This window comes from Parasteatoda tepidariorum, chromosome 10 (genome assembly GCF_982258835.1).
Source record: "Parasteatoda tepidariorum strain Cologne lab strain chromosome 10, Ptep-v5.0, whole genome shotgun sequence".
Lineage (NCBI taxonomy): Eukaryota > Metazoa > Arthropoda > Arachnida > Araneae > Theridiidae > Parasteatoda > Parasteatoda tepidariorum.
Window position 1 is genome coordinate 70,116,224 of NC_141764.1, and position 13,395 is coordinate 70,129,618.

The following is a 13,395-nucleotide window of genomic DNA, read 5'->3' on the forward strand; positions in this document are numbered from 1 at the left end:
ATTACTTTTATTAACATTCTTTTATGGATGACAATTCGTTTCTTTCGATATTTGCACAGGTTTCATGAAAATCAATCATGCATAATTATGTTTAATATCGAGAAGAAAAGAAAGAGCGAAGCTTCATCAATATGAATCATTCTACCAAATTCCAGAGAAGTTAATGCATTTTCTTTTTACTTTTTAAAATATTTTAAACTATGAACCACTTTCTTATTTTAAAAAAGTCAATTCTCATTTTGAAAAATTGAGTATAATAAAACCAAGTATTGAGATACCTTAATAAATTTCTTAAATTAACAGTGTGAAGTATTTTTCTCTGCGAACAAAAGCTCAGGGAGCAAAATAAAAAAGAAAATTCCTTGAGTACTTTTGTTTATATTAATTGTTTTACCATGATTCTGAAACGAAAATCGTCAAGAACATGTGAAATCAGCGATGTACAGCGTGCAAAATAACAAACGGACCACCCAGAATAACTTTTGATCTAACGCTCGAATCTTCACGTCCCAGGACTTAATTTAATGATTCGAGGGGGTGACGTGAAATATGGTAATTAATAAGGCCCGGATTTTGATGACATTTGCATTTTTTTGCATTTTTGGACATTTTTTGTCTTTCAGAGCATTTTTTTAGATTTATAGGGCATTTTTCTTTAAATTTTGGGGCGTATTTAGCATTTTAATGCATTTTTTAAAGTTTTTTATTAATTTTTTCCAATTTTTATTATTTTTTATCAATTTTCATTATTACACTGGCTTCCAAACAATGAAGAAAATCTATAGAATATTAACAGGTGTAGCAAAATCTTTTCAAATTGAAGAAGAATTGTCAGTAAGTGAGACCGTCTTTTTCAAGTACGCACCTGTAACATCAGTAGACGTTGAAGAAAGCTTCTGCAGGAATGAAAATTTACTTTCAGACAAGAGACTCTCATTTACATTTCAAATTATCAAAAAACATTTAATAATCCAATGTAATTCTGATATTTAGTAATATTATGAGATGGAAGTTGTTATATCCATTAAAGTTTCTAGACAAAATAAAAATATTTTGGTGTCAATATATTTTCCTTTTTTTTCAAACTTTAATGAACGCAGAACAAGTATTGCATTGCTTTATATTTTTTAAAGGACTCATAATAATTTTAAAGAGCAAAACATTTTTTTAATTCAATATTTTTACTTTATTTAAGGCATTTTTTGCGCAATTTTTGGATTTTTAAGGGCATTTTTTGCCCTTTTTAAGGGCATTTTTTGCACTTTTTAAGGGCATTAGTTGAGATTTTTTAGGTCATCAAAATCCGGGCTCTAGTAATTAACTACTGCAGATGATATTTTATTTCGAAAAATCAGACAGAAAAACGTACTTTCTCTGATTAAGCATACAATTTTCTTAATGGATTCAGATTTCTGACCCCCAAAATATATGGTCCCCATAGTTTGATCAGAAGAGAGGTCCAAAATTTGGAATGTTAATTTCATTTTTTGCATATTTCGCCATATCTTTTACGCCATACCTTTTTAAGCTAATTATAAAATGTATTTATCCAAAGATGTATCTATACAAAATATAACTTTTAGTAAATATTTATTATTTTATTTAACAATGCTCGAAAAAAATTTCAAATTGTAAGATATAAAAATTTTTACACCATTTTAAAGGATGCAGTTTTGTATGGCAAAATACAAAGTTTGAGCGAAATCGGTCGAATAGTTTCTGAAAAATCGAATTTTAAGTATGTGACTTTTTTGAAATGCAATTTTTCAGGAACATTTGAGCAAAATTGGTTGCAAAATTTGATGAAAATCGGAAGAAATGTTCCTGAAAAATTAAAAACGACTTTCTAAATATGATTCTAAAATTACTTTTGTAATATGGGCACACATATAATATCTATACTTAATTAAAATTAAATTGTAAACTGGTATCTATGATTTAATAATTTTAGGACATAAAGAATCTGTACACAAACTCATTGTAATAGTTCATTTATTAAAAAAATAAAAATAATTAAGTACAAATACATAATTATAATTTCATTTGGCTTGAAGAATTTATAATTCTGAAAATGTAATGAGAATTTCAGCACATCGATTTTCAACTTTATCCAGTTATTTAAATTTTCCATCTTATGCTTTCATCTGAAATGTAGATGAGATAATTTACATCAGTAACAAATAAAACGAAAATACAATTATTAAATATCATTTACTGTTATAAGATTATTCTGCAATTAACATTAACCTTAGATAACAAAACTTAAATCCTTTAAGCCATTTTTTCGACAAACAGATCATTCGACAATCATTTTTTATATTTCCTTAATTTATGTCAAATAATCATTCTATGTTATAAGATTATTTTGCTATTAACCTTAGATCACTAAATTATTTGACTGACAGACCATTTAACGATTAGTATTTAATATTTCCTTTATTTCTGCCAAACAAATTAGCAATAGTTCAAAAGACATTCCCTAACATGTTGAGCACCGCGTCAGCTATCGGTGACAGACACAGGACTTTCCATTAAGGTCTCCATTTAAGGTCAACCACTGGTGGCTGACACTGAAATTACATTCGTCAACCACCGGTGGCTAACACTGAAATTACATTTAGGCTGCACCTGCCAAGGCTTGCTGACACTGACCTTTCACATAGGCCACGAAAAACAGCTGGCTGACAGCGTATAACATGATATAGAACTATAAAATTTACACTCTTTTATGGAATTACAGAAAATTTATTCAAAATTCACTTAATTATTGTGATTCTTGGTTTAATAAATTCAATTTAGTAAATTTTTATCCACCACTATTTTGAAACAATTCGAAGGCTTGTATAATTCACCACTTTTTTCATATATGTCATGCTAAACCCTTTAAAACTAGCAAAACCTGTCTAATATTTGTTATTTTAGTTTGTAGTTAATTACAGTTTGGCCAGACGGGCAAGCCATGCAAAATTAGGGTGGCGTTCAACGTTCTAAATATTACTTTTAAAATACATATAAGTAACGTTTAAAATCTACTAAAAAGTTAAAGCGTTACAATAGCATCTAAACTTGCCAAAACATGTTCGTTTGACTATGTTTATGTATAGGTTACACACACAATTCAGTTGTTTAGATTTATAATGTGTCAAAGCAGAACTAATGTGCAAAAATGTCATTTTGCAATAGTTCTGCTTTGACACATTATAAATTGAGATAATTCAAATTAGCAAGACATGTACAATATGTAATAATGCATATTTGTACATACTTTGCTACCTTTTAGTAATATTTGTAATTACATCAGAATAAGGAGTTTCCCAAAAAAGGGTATTCTGTACCACATCAGAATAAAGTAAAAGTATAAATTCTTTGTTTCCATCCAAACTATGCAAAACAGTTGGCTTTTTTTTCTAAAAACAATTTAATGCAAATCAATATTTATCTTTATTAGAAGTAAATTTTACTTTTTTTTAATTTCATTACATCCATGTTTTTTTTTCTGTTAATACATTATAATAATTATTAAATTTCTTAAAACAAATACTTTCTTTTTTCCAATTTAATTTTCATAAGCACTTCATACAATATTATACATAATATTTAGTATTTCAATACCCTAAAAAAACACAGAAAATATTGAAAGGATATATACAACCCACAATAATATAAATAAATTTTTAAACTATTTTATAATAACTATCATAGTGATCACCACCAAAGCAGGATGCCAACTACTACGCCTTTTGGAAAATATTTTATGGAAAGAAGACAAGTAAACGCTAAAGCTTACCGAATTTTTGGTAATTTTGCCAACATTTCAGACGCCTCACCACCAGAGAGTTGGATAAAATTAACTTTTTATATAAGCTTCCAAATCATTTAAAAGTAGTGGTAGAAAAAATAACTTTAAATCAAATATATAAAAGACAGAAGAGATACATTAAAGCATAAACTTAGTTACCACTAGAAGAAACTTTTTCAAAAAGTGTAGAAAGTTGGCAGGCCTGCCAATGTTGTTAACCACCATGCAATTCAGTCATGTTTTTCCATGACCAGTGGCATTCTAAATTGGGTGACTCGTGACAAGAGGGGTAGCTAGGCTTTACAATGCCTGGGGACAAATTCAGTTTTTACAGCATTATGATGTGAAACTTTATGATGTGAAACTTGCATTATGATGTGAAACTTTAAGGGGCTTTTTTGGGGTCACTTTAGAATGATTATGTAAAAGCCACCGTACTTGACATTGGATTGTGAAATTTCACTTTAAGATTTTTCAACCTTGAGAAAAATATTTTTTTAAACAATGTAACTTGATAACTTAATTTTCCAGTCTGTTTAAAATTTAATAATTTAAGTTACTCGTGCAGTTTCTATTTCACTTAGATGCTTTTGATTATGGCAATTGTGTTTCATTAAACGATAAGCGTGTAGTCTAAAGGCATTTTTTATTCAATATATTGCCATTTTGTTATAAATAATTAAAAAAAGAAAAAAAACTTCTATTAAAGCAAACTATAATTATAGTAATAGACATCCTATTCAATTTATCACCAAATTGGATAAAAATTTGTAAAAGTTATGGTGCCCTTAATTTACAAATGAAACTGGCGATAGTTAAAAAATGAAAACAGTTTATTTTGGAATTTATTTTCAATTATTTTTCTTAAATTTTGCACCCCTCTAAGGCTGCACCCGTGGACAGATGTCCCCTCTTCACCCCACTAGCTAAGCTCAATGTGCTACATTACACATTCATACACTACAGTACATTTAAGTTTGAGTCAGTTTATTCCATATATGGATCTCGTTTTGTTAATCTATTGAAAAGCTGATAGATATTGCTATTTTCAATAGAGTGAAAGAATAGAAAGAAAAATTTTAAGTACTTTTCTGTCTTAATTGAATGATTTTATTTATAGGAATATAATTTATAACGAATTTCAATCCTAAATACAGTCGAACCTGTTTATCTCGAATCTCACGGGAAAGGCGAAAAATTCGAGATAAAGAGGTTTCGAGTTATACAGGTACTCTAAAAAAATCAAATTTAATTAAGAAATTCTCCTAAAAGTGCTTTAATTGTTTTCAGTAGAAAAACATCATTTCTTTAAATTATATATACCAAATACATCTATTTACATAACAGTTTTTTAACATACATTTAACACTAAAATTTTTTTTTTTAAAGATTTTCGATGTAGAATTTTATTTATTTCGATTATTCTTTTGAGGTTAGAAAGATCGCAAATTCCTCATAGCCAACATTTTCCTGGGATTCCAGAGTAATTTATAAAAATTCTACAGCTTTTTCTGCTTCTTTTGCATTCATTTTTGATTCATTAATATGATCTTCAGCTTATTCCTCTTCATCTGATATTCCTTTGACATTACCTATGATTTCCGCATCTGTCAATGTTCCCCAAGTTGCCAGGCAGTTGTTCACTGGTAAAAATTTTCAAAATTAAAGTCAACATTAAATCCAGATTTTACTGCATTTCATTCTGGCAAATCTCTTGTTCATCATCATCACAGCCATTCTTAAAACTAGCTTTTAAAACCATTTTGGATAGTTTTTAGAGACATATTTCTCCAGGCAAAACAGTAATTCTGATAGCATCTAACTTTTTACATCGATGACATCTACAAGTTTAAGTACCAACTGTTTTCTATAGTTCACTTCAAAACTCTTAATTCCATTTGTAGCAATTTTGAGGTCAAAATGAATTCCTATTCTTAGCTTTTTTATCTATATTGAAAAGCTAATCCCTGATGGTCACTACTTATTAACCCCTCACTTACTGCCAGAATCATTGTATTCCTTTCCAGTTAAGGAAGTGCAGGGATAGTGATTGAAATTCCAAGAAAAACCCCTAACCTGTTCATTCCTACTTCCTGTGGATTCAAGAAATTCATCTCTGTCTACGAATTCGACTGACAAAAATTTTTTGACATTTTTGCTCTATTATTAAAAATTCGAGAAACGGAGGTTTTGAAGAGAAAAATTTCAACATAAACATGGAAAATACATTGATTTTAGACAGTAAATGTAGGGAATTTCAGAAATTTTGAGATAAAGAGGTTTTCCAGATAAAGAGGTTCGAGATAACCAGGTTCAACTTTATTATAAAAATAAAGCAAAAATCTTGTTTATAATACATCTCTGTCCAAAACTATTTAAGTATATACAATGACAAGATATATATATATGATTACTTATTGTTCATTTGCACAAAAATTAACAAAGGAAATTACCTTCATAAGATTTGAAGATAAATTGATACATAAAAAAATCTTAGAGTAACAACGTATTAAGCTCAGTCATTTTTTATAAATATTTAGAGCAGCTGAAACTTACATATTTACCCAGAATACTTTTTATTTTATTTACTTGTTTATTCATTTTATTTAGGAGCAACTTTGAGTCCAGTTATGATGCTTTGAAGAATAAGTTACATAAAACATAAACTGTTACATTTTAGTCATGGCATCTACAAAGTTCAACACAATGCAATAATTTGCAGTTAAAAGGCCTTTTTTTCACCCAATCAAACTCAGCTGTCATAGGGGTTGAGACAAAGGCAGAAATTCGAATTTTTTAAATAGCTTTTTGTTTCATTTTCACAGATAAATTGATGTTGAATATCTTCTCAACTAAACATAAAAAAAATGTAAAATACTAGACCATCACCAATCAGAATTCGAGAAATATAGTATGTGGTATTTTAGATTAATTTGTTTTGTTTTTCAGGCATATTTAAACCAATAAAATTCAGCGATTAACCTTTTTTCAAAACAAGTTTGTAAAGATAACTTAGCGCATATTTCAATTCTGAAACAATGTAGAGATTAAGCAGCAAATTAAAAATTAAGATTTATCTTACTTAGAAAACCATGGAGTAATTTTTTTGTCATTCCAGATAAATTCTCCTCGTGGAGATTCCACACCAGGTGGTAAAAGAGCACAATATACAGAAGCTTCAGCACCTATTAGTTCATAATACATAACAATTAATACATAGACAATTATAATCAATAAATAATACAATAACAATAACTGCATAAAATAAGACTGCATTATAAATAAGACTGCATTATAAATAAATTTTGCAACAAAAAATTTAAAAATTTTGTTAAAAAAATAATTAAGTATACAAAGAAAAAGAGAAAAGCAGGAAGAAAATTAAAAAAAAGGTAAACATACTTTAATTTATTAATATTTTCAATAAACTAAAGCAAAATTGCATAAACTACTCAAAGTAAAAAGAAGAAAAATATTAAGCTTTTTTCAGTTGTATTTTATTATTAAAACCAGTAAAAAAAATATTGGGAAAAAATTAAAAACAATGAGGGAAATCAATTTACCTTGATCGGGCGTTAAATGACCTTTGTGACTAGACATATCTGTATCAACATACCCAGGATGAACCTACAAAATTATTGAAAATTTACTAAGATTATCAAAAAATATATAAAGAATTATTAAAAACTTATGAGAAGTTAACCAAGAAGAAGAGATTCTGAAAATCAACACTTTCAAAAGTAAACGATACATAATCTGTGTGTTAATATAAATAACTTATATTAAATGATTGATATATTTTTGTTTTTAAATTTTCATACTTAATGTTAACAGTTGTATTTTACTATATAGTTTATTAAACATAATAAACTATACAGTTACTTTATTTGAAATACTGCCATTCAGATTATCAAAACTTCAGCTAGTCCAAAATAAAAAGTTTAAAATTTTTTTTTTTTAATAAAAAGATGCAAGAAATAAGTTGGAAATTTTTAAAATCATATTTATAATACATTTACAAATTATTATAAATATGACTTAGGAGTAAAATGATCTTTTTGGAAGTTTTCTGTTTTTGTAGTTATGTTTAAAAGTATTAAGTGGGCAAGACAAATGACAATCCATTATTATGGAAGAATACTATAGGTGTAGTTCATTTATGTCGCACTAGAACTGCACAATGGGCTCTCACTGACAGTCAGAGAAACATCCCCGAGGATGATCCGACAACATGCCATAGCAATTTTGATCTACTGCGGAGGGGATGGCTCCTTCCCTTTGATAGCTCAACGACCAGCGAGTGAAGTCGAGCACATCAAGGGGTAGAACAGTTTAACGAGGACCAATACAGCACACTTTCGGTCCCTAGGCAGTATGATTCAAGTAGTACACCCACCCGCATACTAACCGCAGTCAGTGATGCTTGACTTCAGTGTCTTAACAATCAGTCCACTGTGGGACGAAGAATTCTATGGAGGTTAGCAATTGTCCAAATATATATTTTTAATTTAATAAATTAATAAGTAGTATAATAATTTTATCACTAAGTTCACTAATATCAGATTACGAAAGTTAAATAAATAAAAATGCAAACATTTTAACAATTTAATAAATATGAAAATGAAAAACAAACAATATGAAAATTAAAAATCATAATATACTTTTGAAAAAGCAAGATCATAATTTTTTTTTTTTTTTTACATTTATATGTGTTATATCAGTTATACCTACACATTAGATCAAATATTAAAAAAAAAGGGTAAACATTTTTAAATGAAACTTTTTTACATAAACTTACAGCATTAATTACAATATCCATATCAGGATCCTGACTGAATTTGCGATGCTGTATAAATGTAAGAGCATTCACACCATTTTTAGATACTACATATGCAGATTCACCCCAACCTTTCTGGACATTTTCCTCAGCTTTAGCAGCTCTATAATATATGAAAATAGCATATATTAATAAGAGTATATCACAATCGCTGTCTATAAAAGCATATTTTTCAACCAATCTTACAATTACTTTCTAAATAAATATATAGTTGAATTCCTTAAAACAGGAACAGAAACATAGGGACAGAGTCAATTTGTTAGTAAACTCAGATTGCTTGTTAATCCAGAGTAGGCTAAAATTTATATAAAAATATCTCATAATAGAAATTATATAAATAAGAAAAATATAGTTACTTTTTTTCCAAAAAATAAATTTAAAAGAAAAATGGAACAAAAATGTATAAAATAAATTGTTTTAAAATGAAGTTTTTTTTTTATTGTTAATAGAATGAATAGAAATACAGATTTTCTTTTTCTTTTTTTGAAGAGATATTGAAGTTGATTGCTTGAAAAGAAAATTCATTACTTTAATCTTACACAAACAGCTTTTATTATAAGTAAAATGTTAATATGCTAAAAATCCACAATTAAATAGATCTTCAAACTAATCAACAACTTTAGGTAAATATCAAATAAGTAGATGCAAAAGAAAAATGAAGAACAAAATAATCTTCAATTTAAATAAACAAACTAAATTATACAATTTTGCATTCTGAAACTGAATAATTTTAAATAAATAAATTGCAAATTTTGAAATTTTAAATAAATATGCTTGAACTTTTATGATGTTGAAAATAAGATATAGTAAAAAAAGTAAGTAAATAAATACATCTTACTCAACAAACTCATTCATTAATTTGCTAAGTTCTTCTTCAGTTAAAGATTCAGACAAAAATCTTTGTTGTAATTCTTTTCCCGGTATACGATGTAGCAGACCAGCAGAACTGCTCAAATTTACAACCCTAGAAAAATAAGTAAAGCCAAATCAATAAAAAAAAAACAATAATATTCCTTAAGCTGTTTCATTTTAAGAACTAAAGATTGCTTACCTAGCATGTTTTCGCAGTAGAGGAAAAAGTTCATGGCAAACATCCAAAGTAGCAAAGTAATTAATCCTAATTGTGTTAATAGCTTGTTCAGGAAATGGAGCTGTATCATTGTTCTGTTAAAATAAAAGTAAAGAAACTAGAATGCAATTATCAAACTTTTACCCAATATAATATCCAATTTTAAAATACTAAGAAAAAAAAAGTTTGCCAAATAAATAAACAATAGTTGTATCACATAAAAACCTATCACACAACAATAATTTAACTTTAAAGTGTCAGACACTTCAGTTTTTTAATTAAGAATTTATTAATCTATAAACAATTTCTACTTTCTATTGTTGTTCAAACCAGTGGAACATTAGACTAATTCCATTGCATTAAAAGTTTGTTAGTTTTATGTCTTCATCATAGATTGATAAAAAACCAGTCCTTTACATATTATGTAAATTTAAATGAGTTTATTCAGCAAACGAATTTAATCAGAAGCATTCTTTAAGTTAACTTTTCAAACTTCCCTAACAACTAACTTGGAATTAATATTCAGACCATAAGATCCTATATACATATCCATTTTTTTTTCTCCCATTCATTTTAAAGTCTAAAAGTGCCCATATAAAAAAATAAATATCAGAGTTAAAATGCTACTAACAAGCTTTTTCTTAATAAAATGATGAAAAACTTTTGAAGGCTGACAATAATAAAGTATTTATTACAAATTACATAATAAGGAATCATGTTACAGCTTATAAAAACTATATTAAAATCAATTATGAAGTAATACAGAAGGTACCAAAATAAAAAGTTAATTTAAGAACAAATTTAATTTTTGACTTTCATAACATAAAATAAACATAGATTTAATTTTAAACCAATTTAATTGTAAAAAAAGTACATAATTGGTTATCATAAATTAAAATTGCAAATAAAAATGAAAAATACAAAAATAGTGCACTGAGAGTTCAATATTCTTCAAAATTAAATATCACTTTAACTGGCTATTTTGCATTGTACACAAGCGGGCAATATGATAAATTTCATCAGAATTGTTTTTTAAAAAAAACCATAATTTGTACTTAAATTGTATAATTAACTTGGGCAAAAATACAACAGATTTCAATCAAAACAGAGAATACCTTATATGCAATAGCTGCATTGTTTACTAGAACATCTAAACCACCATAATGATCCTTTAAATATGAGGCTAGTGCTTTGATTGTTTCTTTCTTTGTGATGTCTAGAATATGAAATTTGGGATGCAGACCCTCTTTTTCAAGATCTTTTACAGCTGCCATGCCTCTGGATTCATCACGAGCTAAAATAATATAATTTATAAATTCAGAAATATAACTCCTTGAATTCTATAAGCGGTTTGTGATCACAGAACTGACTACTTCATAACTCTTTTTTTTTTCAGTAATCATTGTTATGATGTAAAATGCTTAAAGTAATATCTAACAGTATAAAAAGCGGTTAGAAGACAATTTTAAAAATGTTTTATTTACAAAGAATGATTTTGTAACCGTAATATTTATATACTTCATGTATAAACTGTAGCCAGTGTAAAACAGGACAATGGAAAAATTTTCTGTGTTACACTTGAATGTTTTGGCTCTTAAAAAAATGTAACTGAAGCAAAGTCTTGTGCATTGTCAAACTTTTTATCTAAAGATCATGACTTAACTTTATAGAATATAGTAGTGTTTCCCAAAGTGTGGTACGCATACCCCTAGGGGTACGGGAACAGTTTAGCGGGGGTACGCGTTCTTAAGCGAAATATCTTGCAACAGACGATAATTTCAAAATTTTTCTTTTAGAAACAAAGCTAGCCATGAAAATTTACAATTACATATTTTCTATTGGCAATTTTTTGCAGAATTAACTGTTATAGTGGTGTTAAAAACAAGTTGTGATTTTTAACTTTTGTGCAATTTTTTTTATCACAGCAAAAATAATATCATCCTTCTCACTGATGCAAATAAACTTCGAACCAAAAATGAAAAATAAACATATTTTTAAAAAAATACATTCATTTTTTTATTAGTGGTATCCAGTGGTGTTACGAAAAATTTAGAAAGGGTACACAAAAGTCATTAGTTTTGGAAACACTGGATTATATTAATACCGTATGACTTTAATAATCCCTACAATTGAATAAAACAATAAAATGCAGTGCTATGAATACCACTTGTAAATTACAAAAATAAATAAATAAAAATGTTTACCAGCGAGAATAACATCACCATCAAATTTAGAACACAAAGCTCGTACAATAGCCTTTCCTATACCTTTATTGCTCCCAGTCACCTGAAAATTAAGACAATGCCATAAATAACCATAAATAAAATTAAAAGAAAAATATATACAAAACTAAAGGTGAAAAATTTGACATTTTTTGAAGGAATAAGGAAACAAATTTCATGTAGCAATTACAAAAAAAGCAATTATTTTTTTGCAGAAATATAAAGAGATAAAAATCAAAGAAACAATACGTACAACAGCTACTCTTTGGGCCATTTTCTTCGAAATTTGATTCAAAATTCACACTACAAAAACCAAGAATTTAAGTCCTATAGTATAGCAGACAGTTTAAGCCAGCTTTCAAGCCGAAGTTCACGGGTCGCACAGTAGGAAAAGTTTAATAAAAGTATAACTTTCTTTCATTACTAAACTGCATTTATATTTGAAAACTGAAAAATCCTAATAAACCAAGTCGTTGAAAAAAATAACGAGGTGCAGAAAACAATTAGCATGTTAAGATCGCTTATAACCTTCATTCGTTAAGAGTTATGTTCGATTTAAGTTTATTTCGAACTAGAGCTTCGCAATCTGTTTAATCGGATTTACTGAATACTAAAATTCTGCCAAGGTCTTATTGAGGCAGTCAAGGACATTTTGTTATCTGTGGGAGATTAGAAATATTTGTTTAATTAAATAGTAGCTGCATGTGTATCTTCATTTTCGAGGGAATTTCCTTCCTGCAACTTCAAGTTCATTAATTTCGGGCAGAGCCGTTTTTAAGGATGGGCCCAGCGCCCTGAGTTGTGATAGGGACAGGGACCCCGAAAAGTTTAAAATCTCATTGCATTGCCATTTTTTTTTTAAATTTTTTTCTTCTAATTAATGTATTATTTATAAATTAAGAGGGCACCCAGATCCCACATTTTTTCTTCTTTTTTTTAAAGTTTTACTCGGAGCTGGGGCCCTCGGAAGCCTATAAAACATTTTTTTTCTTTTTTACACCGTCGGACGCTTTTCAAAATATAACCAAATGTGCAATAAACGCTCTTTCCACTGATGAAAATATCCCCACTTTCGTAGCTACCACCCACAGAGTTGTCAAATAGCCTCCTTACTTTACAATTTGGGAAAAAGTTTTTAGCTTCTTGATATTGCCTTGGGCTCTTTTTTCCTAACTTTGGAAGCATCAGATATCCACAGAAACACCCTTTTGTCTGATATCTGATCATAAACTGCTTTTTGAACAAAAAATTTCTAGGGCAGTAAATAGGGGAAGGGTCTTGTTCTTTATGGGGGTGATTTCTTTGGGTCACTCTGTCTTCAGATTTCTGTTGTGTCACATACGTTATCGTTAAATTGGTTCTAGCTCAATTCTGATTTATCTTTCTTACAAAATTTAGATATTTTTTCTAATTTATTATAAAAGCTTTTTTTTCCGCGTTAATCATCCTAAATGTTTCAACTAGCCTA

General features: G+C 28.1%; 1 protein-coding gene across 1 annotated transcript; it reads right to left on the minus strand.

Annotated features, from left to right (window-relative positions):
* Positions 1–1,975: 1,975 nt before the first annotated feature.
* LOC107443500 (carbonyl reductase [NADPH] 1) lies at positions 1,976–12,739 on the minus strand. Its single transcript, XM_087154288.1, has 9 exons — positions 12,181–12,739; positions 11,910–11,991; positions 10,821–10,999; positions 9,688–9,800; positions 9,475–9,600; positions 8,598–8,739; positions 7,363–7,426; positions 6,882–6,984; positions 1,976–2,144 (listed from the first exon to the last, which is right to left on the minus strand). Exons 1-9 carry the CDS (start codon positions 12,199–12,201, stop codon positions 2,141–2,143), a joined length of 834 nt encoding a protein of 277 aa, XP_087010414.1. The 5' UTR covers positions 12,202–12,739; the 3' UTR covers positions 1,976–2,140.
* Between the last annotated feature and the right edge of the window lie 656 nt (positions 12,740–13,395).

Excerpts from the sequence above, each read along its gene's own strand:
- LOC107443500 (XM_087154288.1), bottom strand. The coding sequence starts at position 12,201 with ATGGCCCAAAGAGTAGCTGTT. Across the intron at positions 9,601-9,687 it reads CTACTGCGAAAACATGCTAG|GGTTGTAAATTTGAGCAGTT; the intron begins GTAAGCAATCTT and ends TTATTTTTCTAG. Across the intron at positions 7,427-8,597 it reads TGGATATTGTAATTAATGCT|GTTCATCCTGGGTATGTTGA; the intron begins GTAAGTTTATGT and ends ATAATTTTGTAG.